This window comes from Hakea prostrata, chromosome 7 (genome assembly GCF_041222555.1).
Source record: "Hakea prostrata isolate BN-2017 chromosome 7, UWA_Hpros_2, whole genome shotgun sequence".
Taxonomy (NCBI): Eukaryota; Viridiplantae; Streptophyta; class Magnoliopsida; order Proteales; family Proteaceae; genus Hakea; species Hakea prostrata.
The window spans coordinates 23,605,812-23,629,988 of NC_142606.1; the positions used below are offsets into that span (position 1 = coordinate 23,605,812).

At 37.1% G+C, this 24,177-nt stretch overlaps 1 protein-coding gene across 2 annotated transcripts; it reads left to right on the top strand.

Moving 5' to 3' along the window:
* The first annotated feature begins 10,485 nt into the window (after positions 1 to 10,485).
* On the top strand, positions 10,486 to 22,183 carry LOC149010681 (lipase class 3 family protein). 2 transcript variants are annotated; one of them, XM_089161386.1, is made up of 8 exons: positions 10,486 to 10,646; positions 10,786 to 11,134; positions 13,349 to 13,546; positions 13,719 to 13,991; positions 14,907 to 15,009; positions 20,151 to 20,269; positions 20,426 to 20,602; positions 21,352 to 22,183. In XM_089161386.1, the coding sequence occupies exons 2-8, from the start codon at positions 10,847 to 10,849 to the stop codon at positions 22,057 to 22,059; spliced, it is 1,866 nt and encodes a 621-aa protein (XP_089017512.1). In that variant the 5' UTR covers positions 10,486 to 10,646; positions 10,786 to 10,846; the 3' UTR covers positions 22,060 to 22,183. The 2 variants fall into 2 exon arrangements, with proteins under 2 accessions (XP_089017512.1, XP_089017511.1); XM_089161385.1 differs by having other exon boundaries at positions 10,486 to 11,134.
* The last annotated feature ends 1,994 nt before the right edge of the window (positions 22,184 to 24,177 follow it).

Genomic DNA, 24,177 nt, shown 5'->3' on the forward strand with positions numbered 1-24,177 from the left:
ATTAAAGGGGAAAAGCCTTTCCTCACTTCTCTAATTATCAAAACAATGAGTGAGTCATTGGAGCCAATCATGTCTTAACCTAATTTCATTCACAAACCACATCAAAATGGCTAAGAAGTCAACACATTTATTAGTTTTTAGATATCTGTTTTTTCTATAACTTCTTGTTGGAAGTTGGTGATCTAACGGACCGCAATGCTTTTAGTCTATACGATGAAATTCTTTTATTCATTACATACCTATCGACAGAAATTCTAACTGAAGTTGACCTAACATCAAATTAATTAACTTTTTAGATATATGTTAATCATGGTTTGCATATGATAATGATAGGACAACTTAGGTGCCAAAAAAATTTAAGATTCCTTAGCTGTATAGAGAGATACATGCCACTTATTTGATAGATAAAGATTTACTTTGCATGCATGAAACTGTATGGTTTGAATGTCAAATTGAATAGCTAAGGCCAGGTACCAATCAATCATTCATGTCTCTATCCCATTTGAAAAAGGATCGGTTGGCAGATGGAAAGCTTGACATGCTACCAATATTTGTAGGGCGACTTCATGGGGGGGGATATGCAAGACTACCAAGTCAGACCAACTGAGCAAACTAGTGAGTTGATATCTTTTTCTTCAATGGATACAAGATTGTGTTTTCTTCACATCTTTACCATCTATGTTTAAGACGAGATCAATCCACTCTTGTGATCTATTTTATTGCTCAAAGATTGAACCAACCCTTTTCAAGTATGTGGTAAAGGAGTGTAAATGGAGCGAAATTTTCAGTAAAAGATATCTTTTTCTTGCCTACTGGGGTGTGACTTGGGTTCTTTTATAGGTTTTGGATGGTTTGGAAGGTTCCTTCCAGCCTGATACTTGATCTATTAACGTTTAGATTGTATAAAAGACTTGGTCTTTCCATCGTAAAAATATCTAGCTAGCTTAAAACGATTTTCTTTGAAGGTATCAGATGTCCTGAACAATGCTTACCCTTAAGTTGAACGCATATCATTCTCAAGGTCAAGGGCATAGAAATATTAAACAAAACAATCATATCTCTAATCTTGATATATAACTAATTGATACGGATCAACTAATATTCAGAAGAGTGACTTTGCAACCAAACAAATTTCACATTTTTGCCAACTATTTCATGAAATTAACAAAAAAAATCATAAAAAGAAAATCATATATAATTTGGTATTAGGTAATAATCTTTGATTTTTTGGGGTTTGAAGAGTGTATCTTTGAAGAAGACAGGATTCTTGCCTATTCATTTTCTGGATTTTCATTTTAAGATTTTTACTTAAGGGTGGAAGGGCTATCCAATTTGGGTTTGTTATGTCAAGTTATAGACTTAAGGCCCAACCCCCCCCCCCCACCAAAACGTTTTTATGGTAAAAAAGCCATTGAACTATAAAAATTAATTGGGATAATTACTGTTGCCCCCCTGTAGTTTGATTTTATTACTAATGAAACCCTGTTCTTTACGAAATTACTGTTGCCCCCCTTCCTTATAACGGTGTTAAGTTGCCGTTAAGTTTGAATATGTAATGTCTAATTTGCCCTTCATTAAAATTAATAAATCAAAAGACGACGATACCCCATATATAAAACCAAATTAAATGTCAATTTTACCATAAACTTCATTTATTTTGAATTAATGAAATGGGAAAAATTCAAATCAGATTTGGTTTCCCACATTCACAAAACTTTATCTATTTTGAATTAAAGAAATGAGCAAAATCCAAATCCGATTTGGTTTCCCACCCTCACTAAACTTCATTTATTTTGAAAAAATTGTAGGTGATATTCAGTTTCCAATTTGAGTTGAATTTGATTTTTTTTCCTCTCCGGTTTCTATTTGAGTTTTATTCAATTATTCTTTCTTTATTTGGTGGTGGTTGTTTTTTTAATTATTTTTTTTATTTAGAATAAAACGGATTATAGTTAAATTTTTTTGTCCACAGTTAATTAAGGGTACTACTGTAACTTGATAAAAGGGTAAATAAGTAAAGAGATAAGTATAAGGGTATTTTGAGAAAATATAAAGATGCCACATCATCAGTTAACTAACGGAACTTAACAGTAGGGGGGCAATAGTAATTATAGACAAAGTTGAAGGTTGGATTAGTAATTTTAAAAAGTACAAGGGATACAATAGTAATAAAATCAAAGTATAGGGGGCCAATAATAATTATCCCAAATTAATTTATAGTTTGTTTGCAATTCAACCGTTCTTCCCAATCTCATGGTAGATTTGACAAACTCCAAAGATTCTTCTGTTTTTATTTAATTACTCTAAAATTCTAACAAATTTTTTTGGATATTAAGAGTTTGTTTTTCTTAAGTTGATGTAGTGAAGGAATTTAACCAAAATAAATAAATATACTAAGTATCTTTTTTATCCATTGTATCTTAATTTTTATGGGAATAAATAACTAAAAACTTTTCTACGAAAAAAAAAAAAAGAAGAAAACAAAAATTTGGAATAATTTTTCTTTTTAATAATTTCTTGAGTAAATTATTAAGAAAATTAAAATTTACATCAACAACTTTTACAACTAATCTGAAATTACAAAATTTTGTTTTCCATTATATTTTATTTTCTTTTTCTTTTTAAGGAGTAAATGAGGATTGGTAACAATAGGAGTAAATTATTAAAAGTATTAAAATAAAGCATGATAATTAAAATTATAAGAGTAAATTCGTTAACAATATTTAAAAAACATTAATACTGAGTGGTTGTTAAATTTTAATAATAAATTATTGAGAAATTTTTTTAAAATAATATTTAGGTAGCTAAAGTTAAAATTTTGTTTAAGAGGGAACCAAAAGATATTAAGATATGTAAAAAGTAAATATTTTTAAGATTAAAACTTATGCGGATAATTTTTTTTTAAATAACCCATTTTATAAATACAATAAGATCAAAGAATTTTTTTGAAGCATAAGCAAGGGATTGAGCGCAAAACTATAAAGTCACAACATATTAAAAAGGGATAATTACTATTGCCCCCTTATACTTTGGTTTTATTACTAATCAAACCCTATTCTTTGTGAAATTACTATTGCCCCCCTCATTTATAACGGTGTTAAGTGGCTGTTAACATCAAATATGAAATGTCTATTTTGCCCTTAGAATTAAGAAGTCAAAAATATTACATTACCCTCATTTATAGAAACTATATTGAATGACAATTATATCCTTAAAATCTTATATTTTAATATTAATTTTGGATTTGGTGGGACCACATACTTATGGTTGTTGAAACTTTCACATTCCACTTAAATTTTTCATTATCACCATGATGGAAATTTTACAAACAAATTAGCATATAAGATGTTAATTGATAGAAAATTTGGTAATATATATTATGGTCAGCATATATTAGGTGATTTTCAATTTAAACTTTGAATTTAATTTGATATTTCTTAATATTTTAGTTTCTATTTTAAGTTTTATTTAATTACATTCATTTATTTGGTGATTTCTTTTTAGAGAAGAAAAATCACATCTTTCCTTTATTTTGTGGTTTATTTTTAAAAAGAAAAGTTAATTTAAAGTTAATTTTTTCCCATTGTTAATTAAAGATAGTATTATAACTTGACAAAAGAGTAAATAAGTAAAAAGATAATTGTGGGGTTAATTTTGGGATATTGAATAAATATAGAGATGCCACATCATCAATAAACTAACGGAATTTAATGGTAGGGGGCATTAGTAATTGTAGACAAAGTTAAAGGTTGGATTAGCAATTTTAAAAAGTACAGGGGATAAAATAGTAATAAAATCAAAGTACAAGGGGGCAACAGTAATTATCCCTATTAAAAATAATTTAGGAATTATGAAATTACCTAAGGGCCTGTTTGGTTACATGAATCTAGAGATTTGAAATCTCTGGATTCACAACTGGGAGATTTTTACCCGTTTGGTTTTGTGAATCCTTAGATTCATGAAATCTAGAGATTCACCTTTTTACACTAAAAGCGTGAATCTGTAGATTTATGGGTATGAGGTGAAATCCAGAGATTTCACCCCTACTATCAAAACATTAAACATTTGAACCATAATTCAATAAATAGTTTTTAGGATAAATCTACAAATTTCATTCAAAAAATTCAAGCTAACCAAACAGTTAATTTTATGAACCCTGACTCTAGAGATTTGAAGTCTATAGATTTGAAATCTCTAAATTTTTAAAATCTACGGACTCAAGTAACCAAACAGGCCCTAATCATGTTAACAAAATTTGCTAAGAGTATACCATTCTACAAATTTAAGAGACATTTCAGAGAGTCTCTGTCAATTTGATATATTTTTGGATTAATAGTATTTTTTACTGTTTATTTAGAATGTCTTTAAATTTTTTTCAAATAATTATAAATATTGGTCAAGAGTGGTTACTTTCTCATTCATGCTTAATATGAATAGATCTCTGCAGTGATCTAATTTTGTATTGATAGCAATATCTGGTAGGGATAACGGATGCACAACCACGAGAAGAACACAAACAAAACACACAAGGGATTTAATGTGGTTTGGTAGAATCCGGCCTATGTCCACCAGAGAGAAAAGAAGTTCTACTATTTTAGAAAAACCTCACGCCACTCTCACACCCACAAAATGTTATTCTTTGTTTCCTTACCTTCTAGGTTATCCCACAGAGACTATTTATAGGAAAACCTAAAACCCTAATCCCAATATAATAACAAGTTTAACCTAGTACTAGTAATTGACTCAAACTCTATTTCAATTACAAATACAACCAAAATTATAATTACATGGACCCACATAATAGAAAACACTCAAACCCAACAATCTTCACCTTGGCTTGAATTTTGCAAACCACCTTGAAGAAAACCGTTGATGATGTCTCTCTGCAATCACCCATCTCTGTATATCCACCACATCTTACCGCATGGCTCACATCCCTTCAGGGATGTTCTTGTTACCGCCATTGCTAAACCAGCATGACGCACACCCCCCCCATGGGGTGTCCTGTACAGCTCATCGCCGTTATATGACGTGACGTGGCTCCACCTCTCCTTCTATCCTAGCCAGCTCCGAGAGATCATTGCCACTCACCAAATCCAAAGCGAAAGTCACTCGCTTCTCTCCAGATTTGCCCTTGTTTTATGTTTGAACAACTTGCAAATTCTGCTTACCTATACCCCTTGCCAAAGTGTCAACTGGAGCTCCACTTGTTTCAACACTCCCTACAAGCCTGTACAACTTAATTACTAATCATCTTTCCCCGCATCACAATCATTGATCCCCTTGAAACCTTGAGAACTCCACCTTCAGATGACCATCTGAAACCTTTAGAATCTAGGGTACTCAATGAAATTAGATTCTTCCTTAGATCTGGCACATGTTTAACCCCAGTAAAAGTTCGCACAATCCCATCAAACATGCGAATCCACACAGTCCCAACTCCCGACAACCCTGCTTTCCGCATTGTTTGCCATTTTGACAGTACCACCTTCACATGCATGATATGTAGCAAACTGATTCCTGATTGAACACTTGTGAAAAGAACACTCCAGAGGAAGATCCAATCTGAAGTATCCAAACTTGATGATGAAGTCAAAAGGACATCATCTCCTCCATCATCGCTCAATAAGATAGCAATAGATGATTCATCACTCTCCCTCGTCCTTCCTTTTCCTATCTTTCTTACGCCTTGAACAATCTTTCTTCATATGACCTTCTTCTTTGCAATAGTAACAAGCTACTTTGCGACCAACAGACTTTGAATGACCCCTTGACTTGCTAGACCCCTCCATTCTCCCATTTGATCTTCCTCTACTATGACCACCCCTTACAACCAAGGCACCACTTTCATTTGACTCTCTATCGCCACTATTTTTCCGCCATGTTTCATTCATTAGCAATGTAGTAATAATATCGTCAAGTTTCAAAGTGTCCTTACCAAAAATTAATGTGGTCACAATGTGATCAAATGACTGAGACAATGATGCCAACAAGAGTAACGCCTTGTCTTCCTCCTTGATCTCCTCATCAAGAGCCGACAACTCCATCAAAATCCTGTTGAACTCATCCAAGTGCTTGTCAAAATTTGCTCCCTCTGACAATCGAAGGCCATATAACTGTTTCTTTAAAAACAACCGATTTGTCAACGACTTGGACTTGTACCTGCTCTCTAGCTTTGCCCAGACTTCCTCTGGATTTGCCACCCCGATGACTTCACAAAGAACATTATCCGCAAGATACAACTGGATCGTACTATTTGCTAGATCCCTCAACTCTTGTCAATCGTCTTCCTTCATCGCCTCTGGCTTTTTTGATTTTTTTTTTCTGAGAGTCTTAACAGTCCCTTTCCGTGTAAGGATGTTCTTCACCCGTTGTTGCCACAAGGTGAAATCGTTATGACAATTAAAAAGTTCTATGGAGAAATTAGAACTATTCATAGCCATTTGATTTGTGCCCTTCATACCCGTCAACAACCCAAAAGACTTGTTCGTTGATCTCCGTCCGAACTCATAAAATCAATACCAACAAAGCGAAATCTCTTTGATCCGTCACTTCCACTGAGTCCAGAATTCCCAAAAACCTTAGAAACACCTAACTCTGTACAAAAAACCTTCACACAAAATCCTGTGGAAACAACCTGTATGGTACTATCTGATAATACAAAAAAAACTAAAAAAAAAAATCCTTTTTCTTTTCGTCTTTTTTTTCACCATCGAATCTCTTTCTTTCTTACATTCCACTTTCCACGATTCAATGTTCCACCTCTCTTTTTCAATTTTTTTTTTCTTTCAAACCAATGTAATACTCATTACATTAAAACCAAAGTTTAAAAAAAACTCAAAAAGCCACTTCACTGAACACCGTTTTTGGACTTACCAAATCTACTTTATTTAAGCACATTACTAGTAAAGTTGCAGGGCGGATTAATGGATGGAAGTCGAAATTTCTTTCACATGTTGGCAAAGAAATTCTTTTAAAATTTGTTGTCTCCTCTATGAGCAATTATGTTGGTATGCATTTTAGATTGCTTGCATCTCACCATCTGGAGGTCAATTGGCTATCTTCAAATTTTTTTTGGGGCGAGAAAGAAGGTCATCAAAAAAATACACTGGTTATCATGGGATCGTCTCTGTGATTCCAAAGATAATGGAGGATTAGGTTTCCGGACTCATTACTCCAAAATCAGCCCTTCTTTGCAAGACATCAGTAAAGCTATGGGCTAAACCTCATAGTTTCTTCTCCTCTTTTATGCGTGCAATATATTACCATAGATCCTCTTTCTTGGAGGCTTCTCTTGGTCATCGGCTAAGTTGGGGATGGAGAAGTATACAATGGGGAAGGGAGGCTTTGGTGGAAGGTCTTGGTTGGTCAATTGGAAGATGAAACTTGATAGATCCATGGAGAGATAAATGGATATGATGTGATATTGATATAAAACCAGCTAGACCACTATTGAATGCACTAGATAATATTTTTGTCTCTGATTTTATAGATCAACATACTATGACTTGGAAGCTCGATGTTCTACAAAATTTGTGGATTCAATGGATGGAGTAGAATCCTAAAAATAAATTTGGGGATTTATCTAGAAGAGGATCGACAATTTTTGAGTGCTACTCGAAGTGGTCACTTCTCTGTTTGAAGCTGTTATCATCTTCTTAAAGCCCGCAAGGATTCCTCCATCTCTCAACATCCTACTACGGCAAGAGTAAGTTCCCTGAATACCACTCCTTCTATACTGTGGAAAACAATTTGGCGGTGTAACACTATACCCAAGATCTTTAGATTCTTGTGGCGTGGAAGTGTTGGAGCTTTGGTGACGGGTTACTCACTTCACTATCGTCATATACCAGTAGACCTATATTGTCCTCGTTGTGGAGATTTGGAAACTATAAATCATGTTCTTCTTGGATGTCCCTTTGCACATGTAGTTTGGCATGAATCAAATCTTGGTTTCTCCCCTCCTCCTGGTACATCACCCAGTTTGAAGGATTTCATTATAGGATGGAATGATCTTAGATGCAGAAGTAAGGAGCAATTTTGTACTTTCTGTTCTTACACGTCGTTTATTCTTTGGCATCTTTGGTTGGCTCGATGTCATTTGGTACATGCTCATGGAAATCTGTCTCCTTTAGTTCTTATTTCTAAGATCAACAGAGCAATCTCATCAATTTCAGCAATATACAATTTCACCATCTTTTATTCATCAAGGATTGTATTCTTATTTGCAATCCCATGAGGCATCTCAAGTTCATTTGCATCTATCACCTACTATGTTGTCCAATTGTTTCACTATTGCTAGGGGATCAAGATTTTTTGTTGCTTTGTGATGCAAGTTTAACTAGGGATGGTAATATAGGAGGCATTGGTTATGCTCTACTCTCTCCAACAAAAGAGGTTCATTTGGCAGTCTCTCTACCTTTAATTTCCATGATGTGATTTTTGGTGAAGCATTAGCTATATGTCAAGCATTGGTGGATGTTATTGATCGAGGTTATCGTCGTCTCTGTGTCTTTACTGATAACCAATCTGTGGCTGTTTTTTTAATTACTCAAAGTGGAAATATTCCTATTGAGGTTGAGGATATTTTGGAGAATACATTACTTCTATCATCTACTTGTGTTTCTTGTAATTTCTTTCATGTTTGTTGGGATGCCAATGGTTTGACAGATTCCCTAGCTAGGAAGGCTTTGTCTATATCAAGTAAGACAGTTTGACCATTATCCGATCTTTGGTTGTGTAGGGTTTTGCCAACTGGGTGGTTTTCTCGGTAGTTCTTTTGCTTTCTAATAAAATATCTATTTATATAAAAAAAAAAACACCATTTTATGTTCCTAGCGATCCAAAATCGGATTGTAAATCTTCTTCTTCTCCTTTTTTTTTATATATATAACTTTTTTTAAAAAAAATTGATCTAATAAGATTAAAACACAACAAAAAGAGAAAAAATAACATTACGATTCTAGTTGTACCTTCGATCAATCCGTCTAAGCATTTTCCGATCTCCGACCTATCGTCTCCTTTTTGAATCTTCCCATACCTCCGGAGATGATCCATCGAACCTTACTCTTATTTTGATACCACTTGTTAGGGGTAACAGATGCACAACCACGAATAGAGAATAACACAAACAAAACACACAAAGAGATTAACGTGGTTCGGCAGAACCCTGCTTATATCCACCAGAGAGAAAAGAAATTCCACTAATTCAGAAAAACCTTACACCATTCTCACACTCACAAAGTGTTACCCTTTGCTTCCTTTGCCTTATAAAATGACCACACAGAGACTATTTATAGGAAAACCTAAAACTTTAATCCCAATATAATAACAAGTTTAACTCAGTACTAGTAATTGACCCAAACCCTGTTTCAATTATAAATACAATCAAAACTATAATTATATGGACCCATAAAATACAAGACACCCAAACCCAACAATATCGATAATAGCTGAGGGAGTACTGTTGTCTCCTTTCACTTTATACTTAGCTTCTTTTTTATTTTTCATGCCAAATAAAGATGTTGGTTGTGGATTGTGGTAGTCACTAAGAATTTTTTATTTTGTCCAATAGTCACCAAGAATTGAAATGTGTAAGAAATCCCTAGGGAAAAGAAAATGTGTAAGAAATGTTTGTTATGGTTGGATTATGTTACACACATTCCAATAATTAGTAGATAGACATTAAGACATGTACAATCTAACATTAAAATATCTTTCTAAAGCAAGTTGAGATCTTCTGTTTGCAAGGGTAGAAGACTCTACTGCTCGGACACCCTTCAAGAATACTTACTTTTGATTCACTTTATGAAATTCTGATAGAGACTCTCATACACCTTCTTTATGTGTGGTGAAAGGATATGAAAAAAAGACAACCCTCTACATCTACAAATAAAAAATCCAAGTATGAGGAGACGTATGTGATTGCTGTATATACTTAAAAGACATCTTTTTTTTTCTCAAAAAACTGAAAAACATTCTAAGGTTTTTTTTTTTTTTTATTTTTTTTGAAAAAAACATTCTAAAGTCAAAAGCAATGCTTTGCGTATTTTCCCTGATATCTTAATCTTAATAACGTAAACAAAGTATTTGGTGGACCCTAAAAGCATCCATAACTGATTACTAAAAAAAAGAAAAATCCATAACTTCAGCTATAAATAGATGCCACGTGGCAATTAAATTATATTCTACTTCACTTCTAGATGGGTCCAAAACCCTCGCACCGTTTATAGTGTGACTTGCATGCTGCGCATTAAATGCGCAGCATGTGCAGCGTACAGTCGAGATCGAAACTCGACCGTGATTTCGATCTCGACATCCAAATCCCCCTTCTCCCATATGCCTTATCTTTAAAGTCTCCCTTATGCTTGAAATTACACATTGGGTCCCTGACATTGCTTTCTCTTCGAAGGGTATTTTAGTAACTACAGGATGCAACGTCACAGAACAGTAACGCATAAGAAGATAAAATAAAATGGTATTTTTTTTTTCTGTTACCGCGGCAGCTGATGCTGCACCTCTCGTCTTGCTCTCACTCCAAAACTCCCAGGAAAAAAGAGCACCGCAAAGGCCAAAGACGCTAAAAGCCTCGTCTTCCCATCGTATTCTCACCTTGAACATTTCCTTTTGTCTCTGCTAAAATTTTTGTGAGCTGGTTTTCTCTTCTTTGATTTCATCTCTGCTTCGATTATATATGTGGAAAAATCCAAATCCAATTTTTTGCTCTTTGATCGCGAAAGTTTCGATTTTTTTTGTATTGTCTTGTCAATGATCTTCCATTACAAGATCGCTGATTTTAGGAGGATCTCGTGGGGAATTCGTTCGCGGTTGTGGATTCTTGAAACTAATGGCTACGGGGACAATGGCTACAGCTGCTGGTGCGGCGATGCTTCTGTATTATGTTTTGCATCGAAGATTGGCGGCCAAGGACGATGAAGATGGTCGCAGTGGAGATTTATCCAAATCTCGTTCAGGAAGGAGGAGAATTTCGCGTCGACCTGCACAAGCACCCGCTACCTGGTTTGAAGCTATCACTACGTTGTCGGAGACGCTTAGGTTTACGTATGCGGAAACCCTAGGTAAATGGCCTATTGGGGACTTGGCCTTCGGCATCAATTATCTTATTCGGCGTCAGGTATGCTGTGAGATCTTGCTCTCTTTTACCTTTATCCATGTAGAATGTTTGAACCCTTTTGTTCTATTTGGATTTGAGCTTTTTGTCTTCTCTGGCTTCATTTTGTTTCAGCTTTGGCAAGTATGGCGCTTAATTCGTTTCTTATTCCCATGGAAATACATATCATTATTGTTTTGTTTTTCCTTTTCCTTGAGTGGTTGGACTATGCTTTAATACATGCAGATGTAGTGCTGACACTTGATGCCTGACGGTTCATTTGGTGTGGATTTTTGACCGAATGAGAAAACTTTGGGAAGATTCGAAATCTTCAGTTTAAAGCTATACTGATGTTAATTCGATGAAGTTTCACCATTTCTACTATTATGTTTTTTTTCATAGGACGTCTGACATTGAGATGCCAAAATTTTCCGCCTGGCTCTTGCGCTTAAAAATATTCTACATGGATAAACGAAGCGGCAATGTTACATTCATCCGGACATAATCATGGCAGATTGCTTTAATTCCACTACGGCTGAAAGGCTCAGAAAAGCTTCTCAGGGATGTTAACTAAGCAATGAGGCATCTTTGAATTGTCTATGAGAAAAAGCCAAAAGGCATTGAGTTTACTTGAGAAGGGAGGAAAAAAAAGCTTCCCGAAGTTATGCCTTTCTGAAACTGACTGTATTACATCTTGAGAAACAGTCTCTCCTAAGAAACAGAGGTGATAGTCCTAATTTAATGAGGGCATTTATTCCAGGATTTTTTAAGAGTGTTTCATTTCATATCTGACCGAGAAAGGGTTTGTTGTGAATATGGGGGTTCTTTGTGGTATGGGTTGTGATGGGGGTGATTTTTGGGAAAAAGGTTGAATTAGGGTTTTGTGGTTAAAAATCATGGGCTCTTAAATGATATGAAGGATCTCAAAGGTATGTAGCCGATCCCATGGGAGATATGGGATAAAATCCTTGAGATGGGAAATTGGGGTTTATATGTGTCAGAATGGGTGGACACTTGCAGGGAATATATCTAGTTACATATGATATGATTCCCCATGTTTGGTTGGATTTGGATGGTGAAATTAGAAGCTATGAAGGTTCTTGTTTTTGGTGTTTTAATAAGTACAAGAATTGAAGGAAATATTTATATCTGGAAATCAGGCAGTTAGAATGAGTCAAATTGGGATTGAAGGTCTCTATGGTGTGGGGGATGATGTTCCTAAGGTGTGGGACAGATCTAACAGCTAGATTGGCATAAATTTGACCTTGAATTTTGGGTGTCTTGGGAACTCCAAATATTTAAACTAATCAAGAAAAATAGAAAAAACGGTGATATGAGAAAGGAGATGGAGTTAGGATACCTGTTGGAGGATCGAATACTTAGATAGAGAGTGAAGGTTGAACTTTGATCATCAATCAGCCGCATGTGTCTAGGCTTGATTTCACCTTCCTAGGGTTTAGATCTCCAAACTGATTGACAGAACCAAAATTCGTAATGCTTGGAAATTCAGATGGGTTGCCAGAACCAAAGTAAACACACACAAAGTATTCGCTGGGAAGCTTATTTTCATTCATTCAAACTTGGTCCTCTCTGTTGAATGAAGGTGTTTTGTTCTACAACCTAGGGGCTGGATTCCTAATTGGACTTGTATTTCCTGCCCTACTGGTTCTAATATTACTAGGTCTGTAGTCTGACCTGTACAAGTACTGACTTAAACTAACAATTAATCACCTTTTTTTTTGGAAAAGAAAGAATATCAGATACCAACTATACCCCTCATATGGGCAGAATTTACGATTCTGCCAGTTACCTTTCAAGTAGACTAAGCAGTGCAATTAAAACTGAAACTGAAACAAAGCAACTTGGAAGCAGCCCTAGGGTGATTCCTTGGCCCTCCACTTGTTCTTGGACTTGGAGGGCTCCGGTACTCCATCAAGAGGGTAAAGCTGTGTATATTTGCCCCTTTCAGACCCGGCCATTGCGGTAGTCTCATGCACTAGGTTGCTCCCCCCCCCCCCCCCCCCAACCCTTTTCCCTTCAATTGTTTGTTTAAGACCCGCAGCTGTTGCAACCCTTTCTGTTAATAATTTTGTATGCCTCTACTCTTGTTCATGCTTTTGTGGAGTCTCTGGGCTATATAGACATGGTTAAGAATGGGCATGCTAGAAAATGCTTTAGTTGGACTGTAGGTTCACCTATGCAGAATGAGGAGATGGTTAATGTTGTTCATTGTTGCAGGGTAACATACAAGTTGCTACTGTTTACGCTGGAAATGATTCTGTACAAATTAAAGGTCCCGAAATTAGAGCTGAGCTGACTTATCATCTGAGGTTGTTGACCCTTTGCATGCTTTTCTCAAAAAAACCATTTCCGGTGTTCTTGGAATCTGCTGGTTACTCAACAGAAGATGTGATTCTTCAAGAACCGAAGGCAGGGGTATGTTACTACTGAAAATTCCATTAATTGATTTATTTTTTAACTTCCTGTGGAACTAGCATTGGCTTTCTCATATTCTTGGTATACTTTTAATGCAAAACGCTAAAAAATTTCCTTTCAGGTAATTACAATTATAGCTTGAACTGTCCTATCTGTTTTATTTGTTTTGCAGCTTCTGAGGCCTGCGTTCACAATCATACGTGATAAAAGTTCAAAATGCTTCCTTCTTTTGATTCGTGGAACTCATAGCATCAAGGACACACTAACAGCAGCAACTGGGGCAGTGGTTCCTTTCCACCATTCGGTTTTACATGAAGGTGGTGTCAGTAACTTAGTTTTAGGATATGCACACTGTGGGATGGTTGCTGCAGCTCGTTGGATTGCAAAGCATAGTACTCCCTGCCTTTTGAAGGCACTTAGCGAGTGTCCCGACTACAATGTCAAGGTGCAGACATGTCTATCAAGTACCAACTAACATTTTTGTAGACACCTGTAATTTGCTGCTTCCTCTCTTTTTATTTTGTGAAAGCACTTTAAGAAGTTCCTGTGTCCTTAATTATGAGCTCACATGTACTCCTTAGCAACTTTTAGGGCATATGTCTCAAAAAAATGGGGTTCCATAGGTTTGATTTGTTTACAATGTAAGCCATGTTTTCCTTTATGTGATTTAGTTGGCTTTGCATTGATATGAAACTTGTATTTCAGGCTTCAAAATTTTGGTACTTTGTATCGGGGCTTCTAATTCTTTACTCTGCATGAAACTGAATGCTTAATAGAAAAGGATAAATTGACAGTATATAGTAGAAGTGGAACCCATTTGTTTATGGTTTTAATGTTCTTAGGAGATGAATAGTATGGATATCAGAATGGGAAAACATATTCAATATGAGGTAAAAAGGGTGCATAATAGAACCAATGTATGACAAGTCAAATTGGTCACTTGGCCTGGGGGGTTGTGCTTATGGTAGACTAAAGAGGTCAGGCTGATTCCAAGTCAGAATACATAAACCATTTAACTGGGTGCTTGGTTACAGATGCATGCCAGTAGAAACTACTAGCTGATGGTTACACGTGTAGGGTAACAGGTAAAAATAAATGCAGTATAAAATTTGAAAATAAGACAAGAAAGAGGGGAAATAAGCATTGGTGGTTCTCAGATTTGATATGGAAACACTGTTTTACGTGTCTTTTTCTTTTGATGTTTTGTGTGTGCCTTTTGAAGGATGGAGTTTTATCATATTTGTGTGGAAATAAAAGTTGATTCCAGCTTTATCAAGAGCTTTCTATTATGATTTGGCAGTCCTTTGTTTGTCTTCCATCTGTAGAAAAAAACTGATGACTAGTGTTTTCTTGTCTGCAGATTGTTGGGCATTCACTAGGTGGTGGTACTGCAGCTCTCTTAACATATATCCTTCGAGAACATAAAGAGTTCTCTTCAACCACTTGTATAGCATTTGCTCCAGGCAAGTATCATGTTAATAATGTGATGCATTTTGTTTAAATGTTGATGATGAAGTAGTCAGCTTGCACTGTTTTTCCAATGTTGGATTTATTTTCTTTGAATGTTGTTCATTTTATTTTTGATTTTTGGGTGGTAAGATTTGAATGCTGTTCTTAGGTAGTTGCATATGGTGATATGTTCTTGTGTCCTGACTCATTGCAGGGATAAATGTAATGCTTTCTTAATTATTTGGACTAGGTGTTCCACGGATTGATGATGATCATCATAAACTTTCCATGTTTCTTGGTTTCTGGTATTCAGAATAAGTGTATACACTCTTCCAGTCGGTTTAGGTCTTTCTAGGGCCTCTTTCTTTTTAAGCTTATAGTTAGTACTTTTGGTAGCAGAAACAGAAGGGGTGTACAAGAGTAAAGATAGGCAGGCATAAAGTAGTGTATTAAAGCTAAAATTATAGAAAACTTGGTGAATGATTTTTTATTATGTGCATTGTGTTAGCGTCATTATCCTCTCCAACCCCCCCTCCCGGGAACTAAAAAAAGAAAAGAAAAAAAAGAAAAAAAAAAAAAAAGAGGAAAAGGAAAAAAAGAGCTTGTTATTACAATTTTATTGGTCTAATTTTATCTTGATCAATCATTAGTTATCCAGTGACACTCGCCCCATCCCCATTTTATGGCTGGACCTTTCCCTTTGGATTTCCCCTCTGCAACAAAAATAACTAATGAAGAGTTGTTTCTCCTACAACTATTTTCTGTTAAAGAAAATACAACATTCAAGTATGTATGTTCACTTAAAGAAAATGCAACATTTAACTATGTATGTTTATTTTTTTTGGTGCCATCATTAGTCTTACCACATGGTGAACCATATCGGTTTATCCCTTCCTGTATTTGTTTAGCTGTTGTCTTGCCCTTAATCTCCAATCAAATGCTGTCATTCTAATTTCTTTCTTTAGGTTGTCCCTTCTCATCCATTTCACTCTCAGGCTTTCGTTTGAAAATAGCAAAGCTTAATAAGCAGCAGTGAAGAAAAGAAGAAGAAAAACGCTTAGAAAGCGGCAGTGGATAGAAGAAGAAAATGAAACTGAAGAGAAGAGAGATGAACTGGGAGTCTGGGAGTATTTGGCAGCTGGAACACGATGGAGTAGATAGTCTATGTTGACTGGATATTTCCTTCACATTAATCAATTACTCTCTCCGATAGGGTTCCTACTAAGAGAGTAAGATTAAGTAAGACTAGTTAGAATGAAAACATAGAACTACCTAATTCTCCTTACAAAAGGAAAGAGAAATATAACATAACTGCAATTCAATTAGACTACTTATAATGAAGACATAACAACTAACTAGAAATAAGTAAGACTAATTAAAATAGAGGCATAAAATCTAGCTATAACTATATTTAGACATGATCCCAGGGTCAACTATTCCATGGAACACTACTCCACAATATTCACTTTCAATCTCCTCCTCAAGCTGGAGTATCCATATCTCCTGAATCCAACTTGAAGTTGAAACAACCACTGCAACTAGCAGGCTGGAATAGTGACTTTGGGAGCATACCAGCAAGTTGATTCTTGGAGCTGTTGATGAATGTAATCGATATCAGGTTTCTTACACAAACCTCCCACACAAAAGGACAGCCAACCTCATTGTGCTTAGTCCTCATGAAAAATCGGATTATTAGGAGTCTAAGCTGCATCCATGCTGCTGCAGTATGTAGTGTAGTTCAGTGGGCAGCTTCTGCACTCGACCAAGCTACTACACTCTGATTCTTACTCCTCCAGTACACAAAATTACTGGCAACATATGTGCGATTGCAACAATGTCAACCCAATTGGTATCGAAGTAAACCACAATATATGTATTACCATGACGCCGATAAATAAGACCTTTCCTGGGAGCATCTTAAGATGTGCCAGAATGCACCAAGCAGCATCCTATAGGTTTTCTTCATACAATGACTAATCAGGCTAGTGGCAAAGGAACCAAGGGTATATCTAACAGTTAGATAAATAAGCTTCCCAACCAGCATTTGGTATTGATGGTTATTGACAAAATCTGTTCACCACATGCCTCAAGTTTCAGATTAGGGTCTGTAGGGTTATTTACAAGCTATAGACTAAACATGCCAGTCTCAAACTATAGATCAAGCACATGCTCCGAAACAAACTGATAAATGATACCCTTCTGTGAATAAACAACTTCAATTCCTAATATATGGAGCATCCCTAGAGTCCTTAATCTGAATATGCGTTGCTGCTGCTGCTCCAGCATGGAAGCCTGGCAAGTGGGCAACAAACAACTTCATTTCCTAATAAATAGAACATCCCTTTAGTCCTTAATCTGAATATGCTTGCTGCCCTGATGTGAACATAGAGACCCCCGTTGGACCAAACCCTAGGTGGGGTCCACTAGATGGCTCCAAGAAGCCCCCTTGAGCGGGCCGAACCCCCTAGTAGGGGTATTCAGGGCATTTTCAGACCTCTTTTATTGCTGGAATTATTTCCAGATTTATTTCCAGAGTTTAATTTGGGTTTTGTTTCTTGATTTGAATTGTGTTTGAATTGGTTAGGTTGTGGATAAGATCAAGGTCCGAAATATCGTTGACATGTCAGCAATAATTTTGCTGACATTTGGCTGGGGTTTCGGTCTGATTTCGCCGCCGGTTTCCGGGGGGGGTATTTTAGCCCAATACAATTATTGATTAATTAACCTTACCTTATGCATTTCAATCAACCTTACCTTATGCATCTCAATCAACCTTACTTTATGCATTTCAATTATAGGTCAATCAAACTTTACCTTACATTATGTGTTTCGGTCAATCAACCTTACCTTATGCATTCTAAATACATCTTTGGTTTATCAACCTTACCTTATGCATTTGAAACACGTCTTTGGTTTCTAATTATCGGAGCCAATCAAGCTTGGATGGGAAATGCTGAAAAATCGAAGCAAAATTCGCCCAAAAATGGGCAAAATTTTGCCCAAAACTTTCTTATAAAACTGAAATTATTGCCAATATATCACGATTTTTTGAGAAATTCACAATACATATAGGTCAATCAAACCTTATCTTTATGTGTTTTGGTCAATCAACCTTATCTTATGCATTTCAATCACATATTTGGTTTCCAATTATAGGAGCCAATCAATCGTGAATGGGAAATGCAGAAAAAATCAAAGCAAAATTTGCCAAAAATGGCAATGTTTTATCCAAAACCAAAATTATCGCCGATATATTGTGAATTTCTTGCCAATATATCGTCGACTTATTGCATAACTCTTTTCACCTTTACATGTCGTGTCACCACCTTGGATAAGATAGACTTTTGTACAAAGAGGATTCCTATCTTTTAGGAGAGTTTTTATCTTTTAGGGGTTTACTTTTAATTGGAAGTTGTCTTTTAGTAGTAGGTGGTTGAGTGTCTTAAGGAGTTCTTTTTCAAGTGAGCTTCCTTAGATAGAGTCTTGAATTAATTGGTCTTTTATTTTCAGCATGTCTTTAATTGTTTAGAGTCCAACTCAAGAGTCCAGATTATGTGGTGGGTCCTTATTTGTTAAGGAATCCCATATTGTATTAGAGTCTTTTAGTAGGCTATAAATAAACCTATCGTTTCTTTGCAGTCGTAAGTTGGTTGAATGAAAAGTTATTAATGACCGAGGTTCCTGTTTTGAGGATGCCTTGACGGATTTAGAAAAGGTTCTTCAATCTTCAGCACCTTCCTTCAAGTTTCGTCAAAGATCAAGCAATTCTCTAGAGTTTTCAATCAATTCCAGCAATCATTCATATTCCACAGCAGCTAATACAACCACAGCAGCCTTCAATCAGGTAAGTAGAACACCCCCACCCCCTACCCTCACCTCCCAACCCCCTCTCATCCCTAAGTGGCCCCTCCCCCACCATCACAGACCTCTCTATTCCCTTCCCCTGGAAGTACAGCAGCATACCAACCCTCCCCCACCTCTCCTAGACCCATCACAAATCACCCTTGCCCCTTCCCTGTTCAGCGCAAACCCAGCGGACCTTTCCTCTTTCTGCTGCATCTCAACAGCAGCTTCCCCCACCCCTACGACCCCCCTATCCCTCTCCCTAACCCCTGTGATACATCCCAGTCAATTCCCCACCTCTCCCTAACCCTGTGGCATTCCCATTCCCTCCCCTCTACCTATCGCAATCCCCCCCCCACTCTTTCTCTGACTTGCAGAAGCAGCAGAAACAGAAGAAGAAAAGAAAACGGGAAAGAAAAGAAAGAGAAAAAGAAAAGAAGGAAGAAGAAAAGAAAGAAAGAAGAAAAGTTTCCCAAGATCTTCAATTCCTTGAATTGCTTTCCCTCCATAGTTTTCCTAATTTTTCCCTTCTACCCATACCATGTAGTCCCTACTTCAGTCCAATTGTGTTTCTTTATTTTGACTTTCAATTTCCATCTACCCTTAGGATCCCTTAAGATTATTAAAATAATTTGCTAGAAGATTCTGGGCAAATCTTAAATTCTAGGGAATCTTCTCAAGAAACCCTAGCCCTGGAATTGGGTTTACATAATGCTGCTGCTGTAGCATGATTCCACCAGCAGAGATTTTTTATCTTGCTGTGGTGGTGCTGGTGGGCACTATTCTGGATGCTGTCTTTTTTTCTTCGGCTCCTACCGTTACCTTCACCAGTAGAGGTGGTGGCTGCTGCTCTTTTACTGCTTCCAGTTTCCTTCTGTGTGTGTGACAACAACAATGGCTGTTGCTCTCTGTCTCACCCTTCGCTTTGTCCTTATTCTTCCGTGCTTCCCATGAACTCTAAATTCTCTTCTTTTCTTTCTTTATTTCCCCCTAGTTTTGCAAGTCATTGACACATAGGCAACTTGATGACAGATGCCTTGCACTTCCAGGAATGTTTTGTCTCCAAGGCGACGCCTGCAGAACGGTGGATGGTTTTGCTTGCTTGCACTCTGTATTATAATTGTATCCCCTGTTGATGTGAATTCCCCTTTCCGTTGCCAAGTCTGTATTTTTGGTGCTTGTATAATTGCTTTTGGCTGAGTTTGATTTAGCTTGGTTTTATACTTATGGATTGTTGTGTTTGATAAGACACACAACCTTTTACCAAAAAAGGTATAATATTGCATGTTCTCATGTCATTGGTTCTTTGCAGCTGCCTGTATGACATGGGATTTGGCAGAGTCTGGGAAGCATTTCATCACAACAGTCATTAATGGTTCTGATCTGGTACCCACATTCTCGACCGCATCTATTGATGATCTTCGCTCTGAGGTGCTGTCACTTTTTCCCTGAGTAAATAAATATTAATTATGATGTTTGTGCCTAGAGTAGTGTTAAATGTGATTGTTATGATGCATCCTTTTTTGTCGGATCAATCCTTTTCTTTTTGTTGTTTGTTACTGAAGAACATTATATTTTTCTGTGCAGGTCACAGCATCATCTTGGGTAAGTGATTTGCGTGATCAAGTGGAGCACACAAGGTTTCTGAATGTTGTTTTTCGCTCTGCAACTGCTTTAGGATCTCATCTACCATCTATAGCTACTGCAAGAGCAAGGGTTGCAGATGCAGGTGCACTACTACGGCCTGTTTCCAGTGGCACTCAGGTAAAATCTAATTATCTCTGTGTGGATCAGTAACATGGTGTTCAACAATTAATAGTGCTATTATGCAAATGAAGGATTTCTTTTAAGCAACAGTGAGGTTGCTTCATTTTGACCAAGTGGTCATGGTTCAATTTTGGAGACAGCCACACTGCAAAGGCAGGGGTAAAACTGCAGAAATTATCCTGTGGTGGCGGGGCCTCATGCACTGGTTATACTCTTTTCGAACCACATCTGAAGTGCTGCAATATTTTGGGGATGATACTCTGTAAAGAAAATTTATGTCCTGCTGCTGAGCTGCCTGCTAGTCAGTCAGCAGACAACACCTAAAACACACAAAAACATACCACTTGCTGCTGTTCCATAAAGTGTAGCTCATGTGGTTTGTGGGGGCATGGAAGGTTGATGTGGTTTCTGGCTGATGGATGTAAATGCACAAAATTCTACAATAAACACCAGTTGCCCAACCTTGGCTGGTTCAGTATATTCCCGTACTTTCTTGACAATATGATATCATGAATTTGGCACAAATTTGCTGCTGCAAATTGTAGGGAAGCTAATCACCCTGTGCATCTATTTCCCCTTATTACATATTATCTGTGCCAGATTGTAATTTCCACTGTTTTGAGTTATATTTTATTTGCTGTCTCATGTTGATTCACTTGCTCACTCTCTGTTTTCACTCAAGATTATTCTGTGTCTTGCTCCTGAGCTCATTTGTTAATTGACAGTATCTGATTCGCTCAATGTAGGTTGTGATGGAGCGTGCACAAAACGTTGCTCAGGCTGTTGTCAGGACCCGTTCCTCCCTTTCATCATGGTCGTGCATGGGCGCACGTCGACGTACTGTAGGTCCTAAAGAGGAAGGAGATGAATCAGAAAGTTCTCCAGTATCTGTAAGAACTTCTGAATCTTTTCTTACCAAATCAGTGGTGGGAGACCGAGATGTGGACAAGTTCTCAGGCCATGAGAAGACAGAAGAAGAGGAGGAACTTGTTCCTGTGGACCATGTGAATAGTGCATCCACAGTTGAAGACATGACTGAAGGGGAGCTTTGGTATCAGCTGGAGAAGGAACTTAATAGACAGGAGATTGAAGGCAATGATCAGATCCGGGAGGAAGAAGAAGCAGCTGCGAAGGAAATAACTGAAGAAGAAAAGGAGTTGGTTGATGCAGTGGATAGCACAGCCAGATCATCATTAGATTGTTCAGAAACACATCGCTTCTACCCTCCTGGTCGGATTATGCATATTGTTTCCTTGCAACCATCTGATGCCTCTACTTCAGGTGATGATGAATCCGAGAGGGAGCATGTTGGCATCTATGAGACTCCTCGTGATCTGTATTGTAAGATCAGACTCTCGAAGACTATGATAAAAGATCATTTTATGCCTATGTATAAGAAGATGATGGAACTACTGTTAAGTGAACTGGAGAAGGAGGATGAGATATGTACTTAGGAAAACATAATAATGTAGAAACAAGGAAAAGTAGAGGAAACAAGAATGATACGTTGCTAATGTCCTTTTGCAGAACTTTGTGGTTCAGATCCGCAATGACAACCCCGTGCTGATATTTCTTCTCTTTATGTTTGTAAGCCATGATTCTTGATTGGAAGGAGGAAGCTCTTTTCAATGGATGGAATAGTGGTCTCTGAATGTAAAGGTTGCTATCTTCCTTTCCCTTGCCCCTTTCTTTCCCCTTAAAAGTGTGTACAGTAAAAAAGAGAGATGAATGTGTTTAATTCCAACTACGAGTCACAATTGTCCAGTTAAAGAGGGCACTTGCCCTATATCCCATTCAGGGAATTACTTGATTGTTAGCTATGGTTTGTAATATGTTGATGCAATGGTGGTATAGTGTGTTCAGTATTATCTGCCTAGGTGTGGGGATTTGTTCTTTAGAAAAATGAAGATAGATGGGCCACTACATCTAGAGAGAATTCAATTTTCCTTCAAAATGCCTAAAACCTAATAGGTTTCAACATATTATTAGAACTCATGTGAATGGGTTGGTGGAAATGGATGTGTATGGGCTGCAACTCCCAAGGTCTAATTCCAGATTGCATTGTAGGTTCTCAGAGAAGAGCATTTTGTACTCCTACATCGGTATCTAAAGCTTGGGAAATCACAACGAGGCGATCAGAAGTGTTCAGATTTTGTAGGGAAGGTGCAGATTCAAAGAAAAATTCAGAACAAGGATTGAATTTCCTTCAGAGGACTTGAAGGAATTACACTACTAAAAATCAGGGTCCTTAATATTTCCATATTTCTAGAAACACCTTTTTTTCTTGGGCACTGGGTTAAGGTTTGGTGTTGGGTTTCGGCGAAGGTGGAGGAGGGTGGCTCCAAGGACATCAGTGCTTGGGGAGAGCCGAGAGGTCGGCAAGAAGGTGGCCTGAGAGTGCAGCGAAATCCCCTGAAGGTGTGCTAGAACACGTGGCAGCGGCAAATACAGACAAGTCGCCGCTGCTTCCGGTGTTGCTGCTCTTGGTTCCGGTAGGTTGGTGTTGCGTTGTGCTTGCCGGCGAGTTCTTACATCTCCTAAAAAGCTTCGATTTCTCATACATCATGACAGGGGCCTTTTCTATAAGCCTGGTATGCGGCGTAACTCCGCGAATAGAGGTCTCGAAGTATAGGTGTCTGCCTGAGATAAAAGTTCTGCTCCAACATTCCATTGCTGCAAGCCTGCAACTATCAAAGACCATCTGGCAGTGAGATTCTTCACGTCCTATCACGCCACACGCATAAGAAAAAAAGATAATCATTCAAACCAAGGTTTAAAGTATTAGTATCGAGTATCGTATCAGTCATGTAATTTTAGGAAATTCCATCTGGCCTACTGTGATTAAAATACAATCAATGAAACTAGACGGTCGACTGTTTGGTGCATAGTTGTTGAATTATATTTGGGGCTTAGACTTGGTTTGAGTTTTTTGACTTTTTGGTCAACCCTAAGCCTTATACACCTTACTAACATGTCCTAGGTTAGTCTAGTGACATGAATTACATATTATACATGAATTTACATATGCGTGTATGCGAGAGTGTCTTAAGCCCTAATTCAACCTAAGTCTTGATCCTCGACCTGATCTTTGACTTGATCTTGTGCAACGGTCTTAATACTCATCTTGACTTTGGTTTTTTAGTCCAAGATAGCTTGACTTGACTTGAGCTTGAGTGTCCAGTAAATCTTTGGTCCGGTCGCATTGTATCGAGATCCACTTAAGTGATGAGCTGGATAATACACAACTTGAGGGAATCATTTGTATATTGTGTTTGTCATCAAAATTGATTGGAGGCCGATGTGGCAAATGCTGACATGACATTTTCCAACATGTACAAAAGAAGTGAATATGACCATTACTTATACATGAAGTTTTTTTTATGATGGTTCACATGTGATTTCAATTTTATATGTGGATGATATGTTCTTAGTGTCCAAAGATAAAGCTAAATTAAAGAGCTCAAATGATGTTTTAGCAAGAAGTTTGAAATGAAGGATCTTGGTTAAGCCAAACAAATTCTTAGAGTTAAAATTCAAAGAGATAGAAGGAATGAGACTTTATCATTTTCACA

Bases quoted from the DNA above. Each gene is read 5' to 3' on its own strand.
- LOC149010681 (XM_089161385.1), top strand. From the start codon at position 10,847: ATGGCTACGGGGACAATGGCTACAGCTGCTGGTGCGGCGATGCTTCTG. The intron at 20,270-20,425 runs GTGCTGTCACTT...TTTTCTGTGCAG, and splicing joins TTGATGATCTTCGCTCTGAG to GTCACAGCATCATCTTGGGT. The intron at 20,603-21,351 runs GTAAAATCTAAT...CGCTCAATGTAG, and splicing joins CTGTTTCCAGTGGCACTCAG to GTTGTGATGGAGCGTGCACA.